General features: G+C 41.6%; 1 protein-coding gene across 3 annotated transcripts in view; it reads left to right on the forward strand.

Moving 5' to 3' along the window:
* The window catches only part of LOC110502981 (mitogen-activated protein kinase kinase kinase 21), a 40,577-nt gene extending 18,890 nt beyond the window's left edge, over positions 1-21,687 (forward strand). Inside the window, exons 5-10 of one of the 3 annotated variants that reach the window (XM_021581341.3) lie at positions 4,363-4,603; positions 10,619-10,729; positions 17,039-17,189; positions 17,292-17,380; positions 17,453-18,232; positions 18,377-21,687. In XM_021581341.3, the coding sequence (XP_021437016.3) occupies positions 4,363-4,603; positions 10,619-10,729; positions 17,039-17,189; positions 17,292-17,380; positions 17,453-18,232; positions 18,377-18,765 (1,761 nt within the window). In that variant the 3' untranslated portion in view covers positions 18,766-21,687. Of the gene's footprint in view, positions 1-4,362; positions 4,604-10,618; positions 10,730-16,173; positions 16,468-17,038; positions 17,190-17,291; positions 17,381-17,452; positions 18,233-18,376 lie in introns of those variants that run through there. The other 2 variants (XM_021581342.3, XM_090217541.1) reach the window with 2 other exon arrangements.
* Positions 21,688-23,154: the final 1,467 nt, after the last annotated feature.

The following is a 23,154-nucleotide window of genomic DNA, read 5'->3' on the forward strand; positions in this document are numbered from 1 at the left end:
TTCAGCTTGCTTCATGTATATTTCTGAGGGGCTGAAGTCAAACCCTAGGTTTGTAGGTAAAGTGAGGTTCAGCTTGCTTCATGTATATTTTTGAGGGACTGAAGTCTGACCCTAGGTCTGTAGGTAAAGTGAGGTTCAGCTTGCTTCATGTATATTTCTGAGGGGCTGAAGTCTGACCCTAGGTCTGTAGGTAAAGTGAGGTTCAGCTTGATTCATGTATATTTCTGAGGGGCTGAAGTCTGACCCTAGGTCTGTAGGTAAAGTGAGGTTCAGCTTGCTTCATGTATATTTCTGAGGGGCTGAAGTCTGACCCTAGGTCTGTAGGTAAAGTGAGGTTCAGCTTGATTCATGTATATTTCTGAGGGGCTGAAGTCTGACCCTAGGCTTGTAGGTAGAGTGAGTTTCAGCTTGCTTCATGTATATTTCTGAGGGGCTGAAGTCTGACCCTAGGCCTGTAGGTAAAGTGAGGTTCAGCTTGATTCATGTATATTTCTGAGGGGCTGAAGTCAGACCCTAGGCATGTAGGTAAAGTGAGGTTCAGCTTGCTTCATGTATATTTCTGAGGGGCTGAAGTCTGACCCTAGGTCTGTAGGTAAAGTGAGGTTCAGCTTGCTTCATGTATATTTCTGAGGGGCTGAAGTCTGACCCTAGGTCTGTAGGTAAAGTGAGGTTCAGCTTGATTCATGTATATTTCTGAGGGGCTGAAGTCGGACCCTAGGCCTGTAGGTAAAGTGAGGTTCAGCTTGCTTCATGTATGTTTCTGAGGGGCTGAAGTCTGACCCTAGGTCTGTAGGTAAAGTGAGGTTCAGCTTGCTTCATGTATATTTCTGAGGGGCTGAAGTCTGACCCTAGGCCTGTAGGTAAAGTGAGGTTCAGCTTGATTCATGTATATTTCTGAGGGGCTGAAGTCGGACCCTAGGCATGTAGGTAAAGTGAGGTTCAGCTTGCTTCATGTATATTTCTGAGGGGCTGAAGTCTGACCCTAGGTCTGTAGGTAAAGTGAGGTTCAGCTTGCTTCATGTATATTTCTGAGGGGCTGAAGTCTGACCCTAGGTCTGTAGGTAAAGTGAGGTTCAGCTTAATTCATGTATATTTCTGAGGGGCTGAAGTCGGACCCTAGGCCTGTAGGTAAAGTGAGGTTCAGCTTGCTTCATGTATGTTTCTGAGGGGCTGAAGTCTGACCCTAGGTCTGTAGGTAAAGTGAGGTTCAGCTTGCTTCATGTATATTTCTGAGGGGCTGAAGTCTGACCCTAGGTCTGTAGGTAAAGTGAGGTTCAGCTTGATTCATGTATATTTCTGAGGGGCTGAAGTCGGACCCTAGGTCTGTAGGTAAAGTGAGGTTCAGCTTGCTTCATGTATATTTCTGAGGGGCTGAAGACTGACCATAGGTCTGTAGGTAAAGTGAGGTTCAGCTTGCTTCATGTATATTTCTGAGGGGCTGAAGTCTGACCCTAGGTCTGTAGGTAAAGTGAGGTTCAGCTTGCTTCATGTATATTTCTGAGGGGCTGAAGTCTGACCCTAGGTCTGTAGGTAAAGTGAGGTTCAGCTTGCTTCATGTATATTTCTGAGGGGCTGAAGTCTGACCCTAGGTCTGTAAGTAAAGTGAGGTTCAGCTTGATTCATGTATATTTCTGAGGGGCTGAGGTCGGACCCTAGGCCTGTAGGTAAAGTGAGGTTCAGCTTGCTTCATGTATGTTTCTGAGGGGCTGAAGTCTGACCCTAGGTCTGTAGGTAAAGTGAGGTTCAGCTTGCTTCATGTATATTTCTGAGGGGCTGAAGTCTGACCCTAGGTCTGTAGGTAAAGTGAGGTTCAGCTTGCTTCATGTATATTTCTGAGGGGCTGAAGTCTGACCCTAGGTCTGTAGGTAAAGTGAGGTTCAGCTTGCTTCATGTATATTTCTGAGGGGCTGAAGTCTGACCCTAGGCCTGTAGGTAAAGTGAGGTTCAGCTTGCTTCATGTATATTTCTGAGAGGCTGCAGTCTGACCCTAGGCCTGTAGGTAAAGTGAGGTTCAGCTTGCTTCATGTATATTTCTGAGGGGCTGAAGACTGACCATAGGCCTGTAGGTAAAGTGAAGTTCAGCTTGCTTCATGTATATTTCTGAGGGGCTGAAGTCTGACCCTAGGTCTGTAGGTAAAGTGAGGTTCAGCTTGCTTCATGTATATTTCTGAGGGGCTGAAGTCTGACCCTAGGTCTGTAGGTAAAGTGAGGTTCAGCTTGCTTCATGTATATTTCTGAGGGGCTGAAGACTGACCATAGGTCTGTAGGTAAAGTGAGGTTCAGCTTGCTTCATGTATATTTCTGAGGGGCTGAAGTCTGACCCTAGGTCTGTAGGTAAAGTGAGGTTCAGCTTGCTTCATGTATATTTCTGAGGGGCTGAAGTCTGACCCTAGGTCTGTAGGTAAAGTGAGGTTCAGCTTGCTTCATGTATATTTCTGAGGGGCTGAAGTCTGACCCTAGGTCTGTAAGTAAAGTGAGGTTCAGCTTGATTCATGTATATTTCTGAGGGGCTGAGGTCGGACCCTAGGCCTGTAGGTAAAGTGAGGTTCAGCTTGCTTCATGTATGTTTCTGAGGGGCTGAAGTCTGACCCTAGGTCTGTAGGTAAAGTGAGGTTCAGCTTGCTTCATGTATATTTCTGAGGGGCTGAAGTCTGACCCTAGGTCTGTAGGTAAAGTGAGGTTCAGCTTGCTTCATGTATATTTCTGAGGGGCTGAAGTCTGACCCTAGGTCTGTAGGTAAAGTGAGGTTCAGCTTGCTTCATGTATATTTCTGAGGGGCTGAAGTCTGACCCTAGGCCTGTAGGTAAAGTGAGGTTCAGCTTGCTTCATGTATATTTCTGAGAGGCTGCAGTCTGACCCTAGGCCTGTAGGTAAAGTGAGGTTCAGCTTGCTTCATGTATATTTCTGAGGGGCTGAAGACTGACCATAGGCCTGTAGGTAAAGTGAAGTTCAGCTTGCTTCATGTATATTTCTGAGGGGCTGAAGTCTGACCCTAGGTCTGTAGGTAAAGTGAGGTTCAGCTTGATTCATGTATATTTCTGAGGGGCTGAAGTCTGACCCTAGGCCTGTAGGTAAAGTGAGGTTCAGCTTGCTTCATGTATATTTCTGAGGGGCTGAAGTCTGACCCTAGGTCTGTAGGTAAAGTGAGGTTCAGCTTGCTTCATGTATATTTCTGAGGGGCTGAAGTCTGACCCTAGGTCTGTAGGTAAAGTGAGGTTCAGCTTGCTTCATGTATATTTCTGAGGGGCTGAAGACTGACCATAGGCCTGTAGGTAAAGTGAGGTTCAGCTTGCTTCATGTATATTTCTGAGGGGCTGAAGTCTGACCCTAGGTCTGTAGGTAAAGTGAGGTTCAGCTTGCTTCATGCACCATTTTGCAAAACCTTTTTCTTTTGTAACTACAAAGTGAAGTTTTGAGTCCAGATATAGGGCTATTGTTTTTCTGTTCTTTTTAACACTGAAAGGATTGGATATTTTTTTGTATATTTCTACAAAAGTTGCAAAGTTGTTACACAAAATATCTAATTTCACTCCAGTGGGTTTGTAAAGCTGCTTTGCAGAAGTCATTTAAGGATTATTATGTTTTCTGAGAGGAACCAAAACAAAATTCAAATGCTGCTCTACGAAATAGTTCAAGTGATTTTGTCAACCCTACTCATTCACAACCTAGTTGACGATCAAGCGATGGAAGCCCCCTTTAGCTTGTGATCTTTGGCTTAGTCATCCTCTCCCCGAGCACCACAACATTTCTGCAAAGCTCCATAAAGCAAGTTGAGATTTACAACTTGTGAGTGCTGGCCAGCCTCTCTTAAAGGAGCTTTCCTACAGTAAGGGCTATGCTTCAGGGCCATGCAGCACTACAATGGGCCCACCTTGCTGTTCCTGCAGACACAGGGCCTGGGACAGCTCTGTGGACTGAGTGGCTAGGGGTCACAGGCCACTCTAGCCTAAAGCTATTGCTTTGTTTTTCTACCACCCAGAGTAAGTTCACTGATTGTGAAGGTTGGGGGGGAAGAGCACTGATCACTGCTGTGTTTGCAGATAACTTTTTTTCTTATCATTTACAAAGAGTTCAATCTGATAAAATACGTGAACAATGAAGGTATGCAAGTTATTTTTTGTAGAAATGACAGACAGAAGGGCTAAGGAAATAATGCACTGCCTAGAACCTGTGTGTGGATCATTATGGTAGTGTTTCCCCTACTATTGAATGGCAGGGGCGGGCACACCGGCCTGATAGGTAAAATACCTATCCAGGCGTTGTAAGATTTGGCATGCGTCAGCAACGCCTGGGCAGAGGAATGCGGCCCTTATCATACAGAGTTGTCCATCTATTCGTCTGACCCTCCATGTGTTCCTGTAGGAGCTGCGTTCACGGGAGGAGGAACTGACACGTGCGGCTTTGCAGCAGAAGTCCCACGAGGAGCTGCTGAAGAGGAGGGAGCAGCAGCTGGCGGAGCGGGAGATCAATGTGTTGGAGAGGGAACTCAACATCCTCATCCTTCAGCTCAACAAGGACAAGCCCAACGTCAAGAAGAGGAAGGGCAAGTTCAAACGCAGCCGCCTCAAACTCAAGGACGGCAACCGCATCAGCCTGCCCTCAGGTGGGTGCTTCTGTCTGTCTGTCTGTTTCTGACTCTCTTTCTGTCTTGTCGGGTTGGTTAATAGTCTGTCTTTCTCTTTGTCAAAGTCAGTGTTACCTTCGAGTTGACAAAAAGTTCAATAGATTTACACCAATCTTTATTTGTTTAGAAGCTCCGTTAGAATCATAGACGTATGACAGCATACTAACAAGACATCATGTAGGACAGCATACTGACAAGACATAATGTAGGACCACATACTAACAGGACATCATGGAGGACAGCATACTAACAGGACATCATGGAGGACAGCATACTAACAAGACATAATGTAGAACAGCATACTAACAAGACATAATGTAGGACCACATACTAACAGGACATCATGGAGGACAGCATACTAACAAGACATCATGTAGGACAGCATACTGACAAGACATAATGTAGGACCGCATACTAACAAGACATGGAGGACAGCATACTGACAAGACATAATGTAGGACCGCATACTAACAGGACATCATGGAGGACAGCATACTAACAGGACATCATGGAGGACAGCATACTAACAAGACATAATGTAGGACCACATACTAACAAGACATAATGTAGGACAGCATACTCACAAGACATAATGTAGGACAGCATACTAACAAGACATAATGTAGGACACCATACTAACAAGACATCATGTAGGACAGCATACTAACAAGACATAATGTAGGACAGCATACTCACAAGACATAATGGAGGACAGCATACTAACAAGACATCATGTAGGACAGCATACTAACAAGACATCATGTAGGACAGCATACTAACAAGACATCATGGAGGACAGCATACTAACAAGACATAATGAGGACAGCATACTAACAAGACATCATGTAGGACAGCATACTGACAAGACATAATGTAGGACCGCATACTAAGAAGACATGGAGGACAGCATATTAACAAGACATAATGGAAGACAGCATACTAACAAGACATCATGGAGGATAGCATACTAACAAGACATCATGTAGGACAGCATACTAATTAGATATCATGGAGGACAGCATACTAACTAGACATAATGGAGGACAGTATACTAACTAGACATCATACTAACAAGACATCATGGAGGACAGCATACTAACAAGACATAATGTAGGACAGCATACTAACAAGACATCATACTAACAAGACATCATGGAGGACAGCATACTAACAAGACATAATGTAGGACAGCATACTAACAAGACATCATGTAGGACAGCATACTAACAAGACATAATGTAAGACAGTATACTAACAAGACATCATGGAGGACAGCATACTAACAAGACATCATGTAGGACAGCATACTAACAAGACATAATGTAGGACAGCATACTAACAAGACATAATGTAGGACAGCATACTAACGACATCATGGAGGACAGCATACTAACAAGACATAATGTAGGACAGCATACTAACAAGACATCATGGAGGACAGTATACTAACAAGACATAATGTAGGACAGCGTACTAACAAGACATAATGTAGGACAGCATACTAACTAGACATCATACTAACAAGACATCATGGAGGACAGTATACTAACAAGACATCATGGAGGACAGCATACTAACAAGACATCATGTAGGACAGCATACTAACAAGACATCATATAGGACAGTATACTAACTAGACATCATACTAACAAGACATCATGGAGGACAACATACTAACAAGACAATGTAGGACAGCATACTAACTAGACATCATACTAACAAGACATCATGGAGGACAACATACTAACAAGACATAATGTAGGACAGCATACTAACAAGACATCATACTAACAAGACATCATGGAGGACAGCATACTAACAAGACATCATGTAGGACAGCATACTAACAAGACATAATATAGGACAGTATACTAACTAGACATCATGGAGGACAACATACTAACAAGACATAATGTAGGACCACATACTAACAAGACATAATGTAGGACCACATACTAACAAGACATAATGTAGGACAGCATACTAACTAGACATCATACTAACAAGACATCATGGAGGACAACATACTAACAAGACATAATGTAGGACCACATACTAACAAGACATAATGTAGGACCACATACTAACAAGACATAATGTAGGACAGCATACTAACTAGACATCATACTAACAAGACATCATGGAGGACAACATACTAACAAGACATAATGTAGGACAGCATACTAACAAGACATCATGGAGGACAGCATACTAACAAGACATCATGTAGGACAGCATACTAATTAGATATCATCGAGGACAGCATACTAACAAGACATAATGGAGGACAGTATACTAACTAGACATCATACTAACAAGACATCATGGAGGACAGCATACTAACAAGACATAATGTAGGACAGCATACTAACAAGACATAATGGAGGACAGTATACTAACTAGACATCATACTAACAAGACATCATGGAGGACAGCATACTAGCAAGACATAATGTAGGACAGCATACTAACAATACATAATGTAGGACAGCATACTAACAAGACATAATGTAGGACAGCATACTAACAAGACATCATGGAGGACAGCATACTAACAAGACATAATGTAGGACAGCATACTAATTAGATATCATGGAGGACAGCATACTAACTAGACATAATGGAGGACAGCATACTAACAAGACATAATGGAGGACAGCATACTAACAATACATAATGTAGGACAGCATACTAACAAGACATAATGTAGGACAGCATACTAACAAGACATCATGGAGGACAGCATACTAACAAGACATAATGTAGGACAGCATACTAATTAGATATCATGGAGGACAGCATACTAACTAGACATAATGGAGGACAGCATACTAACAAGACATAATGGAGGACAGCATACTAACAAGGCATAATGGAGGTCAGCATACTAACAAGACATCATGGAGGACAGCATACTAACAAGACATAATGTAGGACAGCATACTAATTAGATATCATGGAGGACAGCATACTAACTAGACATAATGGAGGACAGTATACTAACTAGACATCATGGAGGACAGTATACTAAAAAGACATAATGGAGGACAGTATACTAACAAGACATCATGGAGGACAGCACACTAACAAGACATAATGTAGGACAGCATACTAACAAGACATCATGGAGGACAGCACACTAACAAGGCATAATGTAGGACAGCATACTAACAAGGCATAATGGAGGACAGCATACTAACAAGGCATAATGGAGGACAGCATACTAACAAGACATAATGGAAGACAGCATACTAACAAGACATCATGTAGGATAGCATACTAACAAGACATAATGGAGGACAGCATACTAACAAGGCATAATGGAGGACAGCATACTAACAAGACATAATGGAGGACAGCATACTAACAAGACATAATGGAAGACAGCATACTAACAAGACATCATGGAGGACAGCATACTGACAAGACATAATGGAGGACAGCATACTAACAAGACATAATGGAAGACAGCATACTAACAAGACATCATGGAGGACAGCATACTAACAAGACATAATGGAGGACAGCATACTAACAAGACATAATGTAGAACAGCATATTAACTAGACAGCATACTAACAAGACATAATGGAAGACAGCATACTAACAAGACATAATGGAGGACAGCATACTAACAAGACATAATGTAGAACAGCATATTAACTAGACAGCATACTAACAAGACATAATGGAAGACAGCATACTAACAAGACATAATGTAGGACAGCATACTAACAAGACATCATACTAACAAGACATCATGGAGGACAGCATACTAACAAGACATCATGTAGGACAGCATACTAATTAGATATCATCGAGGACAGCATACTAACAAGACATAATGGAGGACAGTATACTAACAAGACATAATGGAGGACAGCATACTAACAAGGCATAATGGAGGTCAGCATACTAACAAGACATAATGGAGGACAGTATACTAACTAGACATCATACTAACAAGACATCATGGAGGACAGCATACTAGCAAGACATAATGTAGGACAGCATACTAACAATACATAATGTAGGACAGCATACTAACAAGACATAATGTAGGACAGCATACTAACAAGACATAATGGAGGACAGTATACTAACTAGACATCATACTAACAAGACATCATGGAGGACAGCATACTAACAAGACATAATGTAGGACAGCATACTAACAAGACATAATGGAGGACAGTATACTAACTAGACATCATACTAACAAGACATCATGGAGGACAGCATACTAGCAAGACATAATGTAGGACAGCATACTAACAATACATAATGTAGGACAGCATACTAACAAGACATAATGTAGGACAGCATACTAACAAGACATCATGGAGGACAGCATACTAACAAGACATAATGTAGGACAGCATACTAATTAGATATCATGGAGGACAGCATACTAACTAGACATAATGGAGGACAGCATACTAACAAGACATAATGGAGGACAGCATACTAACAATACATAATGTAGGACAGCATACTAACAAGACATAATGTAGGACAGCATACTAACAAGACATCATGGAGGACAGCATACTAACAAGACATAATGTAGGACAGCATACTAATTAGATATCATGGAGGACAGCATACTAACTAGACATAATGGAGGACAGCATACTAACAAGACATAATGGAGGACAGCATACTAACAAGGCATAATGGAGGTCAGCATACTAACAAGACATCATGGAGGACAGCATACTAACAAGACATAATGTAGGACAGCATACTAATTAGATATCATGGAGGACAGCATACTAACTAGACATAATGGAGGACAGTATACTAACTAGACATCATGGAGGACAGTATACTAAAAAGACATAATGGAGGACAGTATACTAACAAGACATCATGGAGGACAGCACACTAACAAGACATAATGTAGGACAGCATACTAACAAGACATCATGGAGGACAGCACACTAACAAGGCATAATGTAGGACAGCATACTAACAAGGCATAATGGAGGACAGCATACTAACAAGGCATAATGGAGGACAGCATACTAACAAGACATAATGGAAGACAGCATACTAACAAGACATCATGTAGGATAGCATACTAACAAGACATAATGGAGGACAGCATACTAACAAGGCATAATGGAGGACAGCATACTAACAAGACATAATGGAGGACAGCATACTAACAAGACATAATGGAAGACAGCATACTAACAAGACATCATGGAGGACAGCATACTGACAAGACATAATGGAGGACAGCATACTAACAAGACATAATGGAAGACAGCATACTAACAAGACATCATGGAGGACAGCATACTAACAAGACATAATGGAGGACAGCATACTAACAAGACATAATGTAGAACAGCATATTAACTAGACAGCATACTAACAAGACATAATGGAAGACAGCATACTAACAAGACATAATGGAGGACAGCATACTAACAAGACATAATGTAGAACAGCATATTAACTAGACAGCATACTAACAAGACATAATGGAAGACAGCATACTAACAAGACATAATGGAGGACAGCATACTAACAAGACATAATGTAGAACAGCATATTAACTAGACAGCATACTAACAAGACATAATGGAAGACAGCATACTAACAAGACATAATGTAGAACAGCATATTAACTAGACAGCATACTAACAAGACATAATGGAAGACAGCATACTAACAAGACATAATGGAGGACAGCATACTAACAAGACATAATGTAGAACAGCATATTAACTAGACAGCATACTAACAAGACATAATGGAGGACAGCATACTAACAAGACATAATGTAGAACAGCATATTAACTAGACAGCATACTAGCTTTGACTAAGACTAGTCAAAGCGGAACTACTTTCGCTCATTGGTCGTTGCATCCCAGTCTTTTGACAGACGTTACAATACCTTTTTATGTTACGTAGTCTGTCAATGAGATATTACACCAATGGTCAAAGTGACCAACCACCCTTACCTGTGTCTCTGTTTTCTAGATTTCCAGCACAAGATCACGGTGCAGGCGTCACCCTCCATGGACAGTAGGAGTCTGAACACCAGCCCCCCCAGCAGCCCTACACTCATACCCCGCCTCCGGGCAATCCAGTGTAAGTACACCTCAGACAATCCAACATACTGCAACACGACAGACCTGGGTCAGATACATAAGTATCAAATCAAGTGTGCTGTGAAACAAAGCTTTGTACGTGTGCTTTATCATGGCATCCAGTGCCTTCAGAAAGTATTCATACCCCTTGATTTCTTCCGCTTTATCATGGCATCCAGTGCCTTGAGAAAGTATTCATACCCCTTGATTTCTTCCGCTTTATCATGGCATCCAGTGCCTTGAGAAAGTATTCATACCCCTTGATTTCTTCCGCTTTATCATGGCATCCAGTGCCTTCAGAAAGTATTCATACCCCTTGATTTCTTCCGCTTTATCATGGCATCCAGTGCCTTCAGAAAGTATTCATACCCCTTGATTTCTTCCGCTTTATCATGGCATCCAGTGCCTTCAGAAAGTATTCATACCCCTTGATTTCTTCCGCTTTATCATGGCATCCAGTGCCTTCAGAAAGTATTCATACCCCTTGATTTCTTCCGCTTTTTGTATTGTTACAGCCTGAATTCTAAAATGAATTAAATAGATTATTTTTCCCATCTACACACGATACCCCTTCATGACAAAGTAAAAACATGTTTTTTTTTAAATGTTTGCAAATGTATTAAATTAAATACAGAAATATATAATTTACATAAGTATACACACCCTTGAGTCAATACATGTTATCACCTGTGGCAGCAATTACAGCTGTGAGTCTTTCTGGGTAAGTTTCTAAGAGCTTTTGTACACCTGGATTGTACAATATTTGCACATTATTCTTTAAAAAGTTGGTTGTTGATCATAGCTAGACAGCCATCATCAAATCTTGCCATAGATTTGACGATTTTAAGTCAAAACTCTATCTAGGCCACTCAGGAACATTCAATGTCATCTTGGTAAGCATCTCCAGTGTATATTTTGGCATTGTGTTTTAGGTTAAAAAAGGTAAAAGGTGAATTTGTCTCCCAGTGTCTGTTGGATATAGGGCTGTCCCCGTCCCCAAAAAATATTGGTTGACCAAATGTTGTCTGTTCTTTCAACCAATTGATTGGTTTACATTTTTATACGTGTATTTTTCCATATATAGACACACCCTATGTGTTTTATTAAAATCAACTATAAGCATCGAGTTTGTCTGATGCCTTAAGCTTATATTTTGAGGCCTCACGAGGGCGCCAGACAGCTAGATAACCAGAATATATTTTTTTTTACCTGACCCAACTATTCTCCAACCGTTCCTGCTTGCTTTCACAGATTCTGCCATTACTCTCCTGAAGTTGCCGGTAATAGGCTGCACGAGGAGTCGGCAACCTTTCTCATGTTGAATGTTGAATTTATCTTACCATTTCTACCGATATGCATACCAGTTATGGTTTTCATATGCACATTTTCGTGAAAGTTTAATTCAAATTTATAATAACGTCTTCATATTTAAAAATCATTGTCATGTGGTTAATCAAGATTCTATCCAAATTTAATTTAACATGATACAAACTTAAAAAGGAACTTCTATTGCCATTGCAAACTATGTAAAAGTAGCCTACATAAAGCCAACAAATAAAAACATTGCAGAGTGCAGGTAGAAAATATCCTGATAAAAATAAATATCCTATAAATCACTTTGGATACACATGGCCTGTCTGCAACGAACTTGAATAATTCGATCAACTATTAAATTGGATCCAGCCCTGAAGCTTGCACTAGCTAACTTGCAACATTGTATAAAATATTCTGGGCCCTAAGAGTTTCCCCAGGCCAGTGAGCTTGGGACAGACACAGCTGTAGGCTATTTGCGCAAGGGATAAGGAACAGGGCTCGACTTGGGCAGGAGTTCACCGGAGCTGAGTACCAGCACCTCAAGTTTACTCCTTTAGCTCCTGTTCCTCTTTATATAATTTTAAATCCTGCACCAAAATAGAAACAGCACCAGCACCCAAAATGAGTACTGGAACCTATTTCAGTCCAAGTCGAGCACTGTTAAGAAGTAATCACGTAGGCCTATTTTATGACGTTTCCACTGGCATTTTCCGCTTCCACGCTGAGTGGTTATCGAAAGGGAGAGAGCTGTAAAGATTTGTCAGGTAGCCTATAGGCCTACTTCTATGTGTGTGCGTCGTTACTCAACATTGACAGGAGTGCTCCAAACAAAAGACAATGACTAAATTGCCATAACAAACCAAAAACGTGTTACTCACAAGTGTAGCATAGCTTCAATGTGTCCACTCAAACAATGAGAACAGGAAGACTGGAATAATAACATTGAATGCATTCAAATAAATTACCTTAACCAAAGTAACAAACATTGTAGATTAGAAATGATAGGAATTAACTGTAAATGTAATGCTGGTGATTTATGTAATGGGGAATTGATATACACTAACAATCAAATGCAAACAATTCACACAAAGAAGTTATGAAACTGAATGTGCACAAATCGGCAGGAGAGAGCGCATTCTGGAGAGAGAAGTGCATTGTGCATCTGGTCGCATGGTCAATCCGACGTCTGCATTGGCCATGTAGCATTTACAGTGATACGACCTCAGCAGAAGTCAGGGCATTCATACTTCTTGCGCTTCACGGAGCAGGGCAGAGCTGTTGTCAAGGAAGTGAGTTTGTGTTTATACAGGATGTACTGCCCCCGCCTACCGTCAAGCAATCATGCGGAGTTATACAGAGCCCTCTGCATTGTTGCAGCCTAACAACGAAACAATCAACCATTCGACTAATTGGGGTCAACCTTAGTTGGAAAGCAGACTTCCTCTAGGTTTCCTCTAGGATTTTCTCTGTGCTTAGCTCGATTCTGTTTATTTTTATCCAAAAAAAGCATACCCTGTATTTTGAAAATAGAATAGAATATTGATTTATAATTGGAAGGTGGTGTGCTTTCTGGGGCCACGTAACTGCCGTAGCAGCATACAAGTGGGTGCTTCATTTTCGTTGTAGTGAACGAGTAGCTAGCTAGCTATCTACTACGGAGACCAAACTTAATCTCAGTTCTACTACAGAAAAGCCAGAGACATCTTGATGACAGCGCACTACCTGCCTACCCCCCTCCGATGACCACACTAGGCATAAACTTTCTAATGACTGCCATGATGTTGTGGTGTTGTTTTTCTAAATTGGTTATCTTTTTTTGTGATTTGAAACGCTTAGAGATGACTTTCATCCTTCGTCTCTCCCGAGCCCGTACGGGAGTTGTAGCGATGAGACAAGATAGTAGCAACTAAACAATTGGATACCACGAAAATTGGGGAGAAAACGGGGTAAAATACATTTTTTTTTAAATTTACAATTTCAAAAACGAAAAGTACTACAAGGTATGTGGAAACCCCTTCAAATTAGTGGATTCGGCTATTTCAGCCACACCCGTTGCTGACAGGTGTATCAAATCGAGCACACAGCTATGCAATCTGCATAGACATTGACAATAGAATGGCCTTACTGAAGAGCTCAGTGACTTTCAACATAGGATGCCACCTTTCCAACAAGTCAGTTCGTCAAATTTCTGCCCGGCTAGAGCTGCCCCGGTCAATAAGTGCTGTTATTGTGAAGTGGAAACGTCTAGGAGCAGCAACTGCTCAGCCGCGAAGTGTTAGGCCACACAAGCTGACAGAATGGGACCCCTGAAGCGCATAAATATTGTCTGTCCTTGGTTGCAACCCACTACCGAGTTCCTAACTGCGTCAGCACAAAAACTGTTAGTCGGGAGCTTCATGAAATGGCCAAGCAGCCGCACACCTTGCCTAATCGTCGATTGGAGTGGTGTAAAGCTCTGGAGCAGAGGAAATGCGTTCTCTGGAGGAATGAAGTAATCCCGTTTCACCATTTAGCAGTCCGACGGATGATTCTGGGTTTGGCAGATGCCAGGAAAACCCTACCTGCCCCAATGCATATTGTCAACCTTAAAGTTTGGTGGAGGAGGAATAATGATCTGGGGATGTTTTTCATGGTTCGGGCTAGGCCCCTTAGTTCCAGTGAAGGGAAATCTTAACGTCACAGCATGCAATGACATTCTAGACGATTCTGTGCTTCCAACTTTGTGGCAACAGTTTGGGGAAGGCCTTTTCCTGTTTCAGCATGACAATGCCCCTGTGTACAAAGCAACGTCCATACAGAAATTGTTTGTAGAGATCTGTGTGGAAGAACTTGACTGGCCTGCACAGGGCCCTGACCTGAACACCTTTGGGATGAATTGGAACGCCAACTGTGAGCCAGGCCTAATCACCCAACATCAGTGCCCGACCTCACTAATGCTCTTGTAGCTGAATGGAAGCAATTCCCCGCAGCAATGTTCAAGTGTAAAGCCTTCCCAGAATAGTAGAGGCTGTTATAGCGTCAAAGGGAGGACCAACTCCATATTAATGCCAATGATTTTGGAATGAGATGTTCAACGAGCAGGTGTCCACATACTTATTTATATACACTACATAAAATAAGTATTATTATTTTTACCCATAACATGATGCAGCCACCACCATGATTGAAAATATGACGAGTGGTACTCAGTGATGTGTTGGATTTGCCCCAAACATAACACTTTGTATTTAGGACATGAAGATACATTCTTTGTCAAATAAAGCACATGTAGCAGTTTTACTTTAGCGCCTTTTTGCAAACGGGATGCATGTTTTGGAATAATTGTATTATTTACAGGCTTTCTTCTTTTCACTCTGTCATTTAGGTTAGTATTGTGGAGTAACTACAATGTTGTTGATCCATCCTCGGTTTTCTCATGTCACAGCCATTTAAATCTGTAACTGTTTTAAAATCACCATTGACCTTATGGTGAAATCGCTGAGCGGTTTCCTTCCTCTCCGGCAACTGAGTAAGGAAGGACGCCTGTATTTTTGTAGTGACTGGGTGTATTGATACGCCATCCAAAGTGTAGTTAATAACTTCACCATGCTCAAAGGAATATTCAATGTCTGTTTTTTTTATTTGTACCCATCTACCAATAGGTGCCCTTTGCGAGGCATTGAAAACCTCCCTGGTCGAATCTGTGTTTGAAATTCACTGAGTGACCTTACAGATAATTTTGTGTGTGGGGTACAGAGATGAGGTAGTCATTCAAAAATCAGGTTAAACACACATTATTGCACGCAGAATGAGTCCATGCAACTTATTTTGTGACTTTAAGCGCATTTTTACTCATGACCTTATTTAGGCTTGCCATAACAAAGAGTTTGAATACTTGCTTGACTCAAGACATTTCAGCTTTCAATTTTGTATTTGTTTGTAAACATTTCTAAAAGCATAATTCCACTTTGGGATTATTGTATATTGTGTGTAGGCCAGTGACACAATCTTAATTTAATACATGTTATATTCAGACTGTGATCAAATTCAAGGGGTGTGAATACATTCTGAAGGCACTGTTGCTGTTATGACTGGGTAAACTTCCCTCTCTAACCTCTGTTCTGGTTCTGCATGAATGATTTCTCCCTCTAGTGTGCGCCCGAATTGACAGTATCCGAAGGGACAGTATGTATGTGTATCACCAAGATGTGGATATCACCAGCGAGTGCCAACCCTCTACTGGGGTTAGGAAGAAAGGCAAGCAACTGGCATTGTTGGAATGTGGCCGTTCTGTCTGCTGTGGGTGCACCGGCTAACGTGTTTCTCAACGGCTAGTGTTCTAACGGTTGCCTGTGCTTCTGGCTACTAAGACAATTTGATGGACTATCATCATCTCTGATTCAGAAAATGTACTTGGGTTTATCCTCTGAAAAGCCCAGGATGTTTCAGGGTTTTCATTACTACTAATAATAATATATAGGTTTGCTTTGAAATGAAGAACACGTTGGGATGCATCCGAGGTCATTTGTAACCTGTAATGTTTATCACCTGATCACAGGTGTTCTCTTCATTTGCAACCCAACGTGTTCTTGAAATGTTCACAGATCTATATACAGAGTATTTTTGATTTCCTAACCAGTGTTCAGCTGCAGTGATTATATGAATATTTCCCATTGCGGTTTGCGGTTGATGGTGGAGGTTATCTTCTCAAATAATCCAGTCCTCTAAATTCTACTCAAGTGGTTGAAGACTAAAATATATTGGCAGCCTTGTACTTTTCTTAAATAATTCCCTATTTCTTCTAAAATAAGTTTCATTTTAAAAGTATTTGTCACCACACCTTGTTATTGGATTTTCAACTTATTCTAGGAGAAATAGGGAATTATTTAAGAAAGTGCAAAGGTGCCAATATATTTGGCTGCAACTGTATCTGCTGTTGGCCTGGACACTAAGATTTGTCACTGGTGTATTGGAGTACTCTGCCAGTTGTTGACTGATGTTCTCTCCTTCATCACAGTGACTCTGGACGAGAGCAACAGGACATGGGGACGAAGCACCATCTACAAGCCGGAGGAGTTTGATGACGTCAAGAAGGGGATTAAGAAGAAGGGGCGAACGTGGGGACCGAGCTCCGTTCAGACCAAGGAGCGGGGAAGTTGTGCTGAAAGGTACAGGACATTAGTGTTTCTTTTCATCTCCGTTCAGTATTTCTTCTGTCATCTTCATGGTGTCTGTGTGGGTTGTTTTTTGAAACTGACTTGTCCTGGCAGAGTGAGGCCACTGTCTGATGGAAACAACCCCTGGTCCACCAGTCTGGGGAAGTCCGTTCCGTTGGCTGCGTTGTTTGCAGAGCAGCAAGGTGAGGGGAAATGTGTCTTCTAATATAATCAGATGGAACACAACAACACCATTTCTTAGTCCCTGTCAACAGCTTGTCTCTGTCCTCGTCCTTCATGTTCAGGGACCAGTAAAGAAGAGATGTGCTCGCCAGATGGATCGGACAACACCAAACCAAAGCAACTGAAGTTCCCCAATCAGGTGTACATCGATCTACCTCTGTGGAAAGATGAGAAGCAGCAGGGGGGCGAGGGGACGGCAGGAAGCTGCCCTGGGGAAAGCCTGGAGGACTCCAGTACCACCTCAGCCAGCTCCACCAGCACCACCCCCCAGCACACCCCCACCAACAGCCTGAAGAGGACCTCCGCTCGCCGCCGGACAGACGCCGTACTCTACGGCTGTGCCTCTATGCTGGCCTCGGTAGCATTGGGCTTCGACCTGCGTAACGTGCTCAATGCCCCACCGGCAGATGACCCTGAGCCTCAGCCCAGTGTGGAGAAGAAAAAGAAAGAGGGTCTGTTCCAGCGCGCCACACGCTTCCCTGGTGGACGTTCTTCCCATAAGGAGGAGGCAGCCTCCCAAGGCCCCATCAATCTCATCTCCATGTCTTCCATCTCAGAGTATAACTCCACCAAGAGCCTCCTGCGGTCAGCCTCGGAGGGGCCAGAGCCCAGCCCTGTGAAGGAAGTGGCCCCTATCAGCCTGTCGCACCCCACGCCACAGCCCAGAAGTGGCTCCCAGCCCCAGGTTCCAGAGGCGCCCGGCCGCAGGACTCCGGCCTCCCCCCTCCCCCAGCCTGCTGCCCCAGAGAAGACTCACAGTCAAAGCATGGGCTCTCACCTCCGGAGGAAGAAGTCGGCCATCGTTCAGGACAGTGAGTGAACGTGACATCAGGACCGTGGGTGACACAGAGAGACTGTATATATTTAATGCAGTAGTGTTTGATTGTGAGGTGACACCACTGTACAAATGATCCGTGAACAATGAAACAGTCTCTGTTTCTCCTTTCTATCCCCAGCTAACGGTACATCTGGCTCTCTCACAACTTCATCGGGACTGTCTTCCACCACAACCTCTCAGAAGAAGAAGTCTGACAGGGAGGACACCCCTAAGAGAGCAGCCCGTGGGGAGACTGTCACCTCCAGGTCCCGGCCTTTGTCGCTCCGGGGCAAACCCCACTCCTGGGGTCTCCTGAGGGGCCGCAACAAAAGCTACTCCCTGGGCCACTATTCTGGAGAGAAGAGTGCCAGGAGCCTCAACATCGTCCTCTCCTCCGCCGAGGTCAAGATGGACTGCTCCCTGCTGGATATGGACACGGAGGGGCAGAAACGTGACTGCACCGTGCCCCTCTGCCGAATTCAGAGCGGCCCCAGTCGCCCCTCCGTCTTCGAACTAGAGAAAAAATGATTGTCATAGCAGAAATAAGCTGCCTTATTACCAGGATCCAATCTCTAAGTAACGTTTATGAGTTGGATCAACAAGTCTTATTTGACATTCCAGGGCATTCCACTGCCCTCCTGTGGTTTTTACCTGAATGTAGGCCACTGCTGCTGAACAGTTTATTTATTATGTAATATTTTGATAGGTAATTTAATATTGGAAAAACATGTTTCAATAGCATCAGGTTGATTGAACAACGAAGGAACACATTTCATTTTTTGTTGTTGCAGAAATGTTTACATTTTTGTGCGCACATATTGGTTAGGACCATGGCATCTTAAGTTACAAAATGATGCTTATGTTAAAATTTTAATTTGCTTTTGTCTGTGGATCTTTTATTCTCCGTTTTGATTTAATGCTGGTAATTATTTTGTATTGTATTGATTTTGTTTTTATATTGACAGATACAACAGTGTTTATTTTAGGATGAGTTCTGTCCAATGTCTGAGAGGTAATATTGAAGTCAACATGTGGTGCAACTGACAGATTTACAAATGTAGGATCTTAATTTGAGCCAGTTTGCTACAGCAGGAAAATAATCCTGCAGCAGGACAGTTCTTCTGCAACAGGGTGATTAAATTAAGACCCTACATCTGTAACAGTGCAACAAACAACACTGGAAAACCTAGTCTCAACTAGAGGTCAACCGATTATGATTTTTCAATACCGATACCGATTATTAGAGGACCAAAAAAGCCGATACCGATTAATCGGACTATTTTTTTTATTTTATTTGTAATAATGGCAATTACAACAATACTGAATGAACAATTATTTTAACTTAATATAATACATCATTAAAATAAATTTAGCCACAAGTAAATAATGAAACATGTTCAATTTGGTTTAAATAATGCAAAAACAAAGTGTTGGAGAAGAAAGTAAAAGTGCAATATGTGCTATGTAAGAAAGCTAACGTTTCAGTTCCTTGCTCAGAACATGAGAACATGAAAGCTGGTGGTTCCTTTTAACATGAGTCTTCAATATTCCCAGGTAAGACGTTTTAGGTTGTAGTTATTATAGGAATTATATAACTATTTTCCTCTATACCATTTGTATTTCATTAACCTTTGACTATTTGATGTTCTTATAGGCACTTTAGTATTGCCAGTGAAACAGCATAGCTTCCGTCCCTCTAGTTAGCGCGCGCTAACCAGCCTACACCAGCCTCATCTCGGGAGTTGATAGGCTTGAAGTCATAAACAGCACAATGCTTGAAGCACAACGAACAGCTGCTGGCAAAACGCACGAAAGTGCTGTTTGAATTCATGTTTACGCGCCTGCTTCTGCCTACCACCGCTCAGTCAGATGCTTGCATGCTCAGTCTCATCAACCATGTGTAGTTAACTAGTGATTATGATTGATTGTTTTTTATAAGATAAGTTTAATGCTAGCTAGCAATTTACCTTAGTTTACTGCATTCGTCTAACAGGCAGTCTCCTTGTGGAGTGCAACGAGAGAGAGGCAGGTCGTTATTGCGTTGGACTAGTTAACTGTAAGGTTGCAAGATTGGATCCCCCGAGCTGACAAGGTGAAAATCTGTCGTTCTGCCTCTGAACAACGCAGTTAACCCACAGTTCCTAGGCCGTCATTGAAAATAAGAATGTGTTCTTAACTGACTTGGCTAGTTAAATAAAGGTATACATTTTTATTTATTTTATCGACAAATCGGCCTCTAGTCTCAACACTAAACCAGGCCTGGTCAGCTTCTACTTTACCACTATACGACAAGCCTTACCAGCAGCTGGACCAGTACCAGTACTGTACATAAAGACTATTCTGCATTAATAGCTGCTATGGTTTATGTGGAATATGACCATTTGGCTCGAAATCAGTTCACATGGGGGTTAGTCTACCTAGGTTCCTGTGAAAACACTATTTTGAGGAACAAAGAGATGGGAATTAAATATATTTCAATACTTGTTTGAGTAACAGTTAAATGCTGTATTCCTTAGCAGTCGTTTTCATATTAACATGAAAAGCTGACAGGAACTGTCTCTGATGCCACTAGACTACACACATTTTTATCATCTGAATATTCTGTCCCCATTTAAGTACCATGCAAGTCATTAGTACTGAGCAACAAGTAAAACTGTCCATAAATATCCAATGTATTGTTGTTCGTCCCCGTTTACAAAGAATACCGAATGTTAAATCTCTGTTTTTGTAGTTCTGTTTAAATCGTGAGCACTTTCTCTTTATTTAAATCGACATTCCTAACAGTACATCCCAGACAGCTGTTGAAGTCACTTTCTCTTTATTTAAATCGACATTCCTAACTACATCCCAGACAGCTGTTGAAGTCACGTTCTCTTTATTTAAATTGACATTCCTAACATTACATCCCAGACAGCTGTTGAAGTCACGTTCTCTTTATTTAAATCAACATTCCTAACAGTACATCCCAGACAGCTGTTGAAGTCACTTTCTCTTTATTTAAATCGACATTCCTAACAGTACATCCCAGACAGCTGTTGAAGTCACTTTCTCTTTATTTAAATCGACATTCCTCACAGTACATCCCAGACAGCTGTTGAAGTCACTTTCTCTTTATTTAAATCGACATTCCTAACAGTACATCCCAGACAGCTGTTGAAGTCACTTTCTCTTTATTTAAATCGACATTCCTAACAGTACATCCCAGACAGCTGTTGAAGTCAGTACAACTGGAAGAATAGCTTTTTTTAACACTGTCTTTGAGATCAAATCTCTTCACTGTCTAAGCTGGAGTCCTTGCTATATCCTGACATGTTAAGCATTCCATTAATTGAACGACAACTTAAGTTTTTTTTTTTTTGCCTTCCTTTTTATTAGCATTGTGTTAGCTCTGTGTGTGAGGAAACTGGTTGAAGTGATTGAGACGACAACATACAGTACATACTGATCAAACCTGTTTATCAGTGTTTTTGTTCGCACCACAGAATCCCAGCGTTGTTTTATCTTCATGTATCCCCATGTTAACAAATACGTCAGTTGACCTCAACCTTCTTACTTTTATACTCACAGCATACTTAAACCACTTCAAGAATGGCCGTCTGATTAGAATGATAGGTCTTTGAACCAGTGTGAATCCTCAAACACTCCACGTTCTTTCTGGAAATGTAAATCAACTCAAGATCATACCAAACAAATGTGAATCCATACGCTCTTTACCTTGTGTAGTGTCAATACCTGGAAATCAAGACCAAATGCCTATTTTTGTTGTCTTAGTATCTTGGAATGAAAATGGTCTGCAATGCAGTAATTATAATGAAATAGTATTCTCTGAAATGTTTCATGTTGGGTCTCAAATCAATGAATGAATTATGCTGCAAGTAGTCTCACTGTGGGAGGCAAATATTATTTTGCAGACATGCAGTATGACATGTCTTCTCAATAACCTGCATGGACCAACAGCTGTAATAGTGCTGTAGATTTTATAAGGACAAGGTCAAAGAAACTCTGGTGACGTGACCACTTCTCGGACTCCTCTCTGAGCGTAATAACCTGTAGTAGGATGACTAAGTGATGATGATATCCAGCCTCTGGAGGACCATGTAAGCCAATAGTTTAGTCTTATACAGAATGGCTCATGGTTATGATAGAGTTTGCTACAGCACATATAGTATGAGACTAGGCTAGCAAGGCGATTGACAAAGCACAATCATTCAGACTTCCTGTGCACTGCGCTTGTGTAGTTAGAGTGGTGTTGCACTCAACAAGCTGCAAGATACACGAGAAGGAGCTCTGCTGTTGATCTGCAGACAGTCTCTGTTGAGGGACAAAATAATGTTATGTCTCCTGTTCCTAAAACTTTCACCAAAGTTCATGAGACAGATTTTTTATACTGTATTTTTAACCAGCCATTTGGTTTGAAATGATTTAAGTCAAATTGACAAATGTATTTTATTTTAAAAAAAGTTTTTGTTACATAGTACCCATCTACATACTTTTATTTGGGGCCTAGTGTATGTACAAGTATTCTAGTTTTATGGTCTCAGAATAAATCACCTGTATGGTGTTTTAAGGAACAATGTTTACCCCTCAGGAGTGGCTTCGGGATTAATAGATTTTTCTCCTACTACTTAGACGAGGTTAAATCAGTAAAGAAAATGTATGATTTTTAAAACAAAAACATATATTATACATGTATAATACACATGGCAGCCGCACCTCTCTGATTCAGAGGGGTTGGGTTAAATGCGGAAGACACATTTCAGTTGAATGCATTCAGTTGTACAACTAACTAGGTCTCCCCCTTTCCCTTTATTTTATGGTTATATGGTTAGAAAAAACCATGGTCTGAGAACATTGGCATTCTGTTACAAATCAATTCAAAGCTAAGTCAGAGTTTAATTTCCCTAAATTGTGTGGGGT

Source organism: Oncorhynchus mykiss, chromosome 23 (genome assembly GCF_057628025.1).
Source record: "Oncorhynchus mykiss isolate SJ-2025 chromosome 23, ASM5762802v1, whole genome shotgun sequence".
NCBI lineage: Eukaryota > Metazoa > Chordata > Actinopteri > Salmoniformes > Salmonidae > Oncorhynchus > Oncorhynchus mykiss.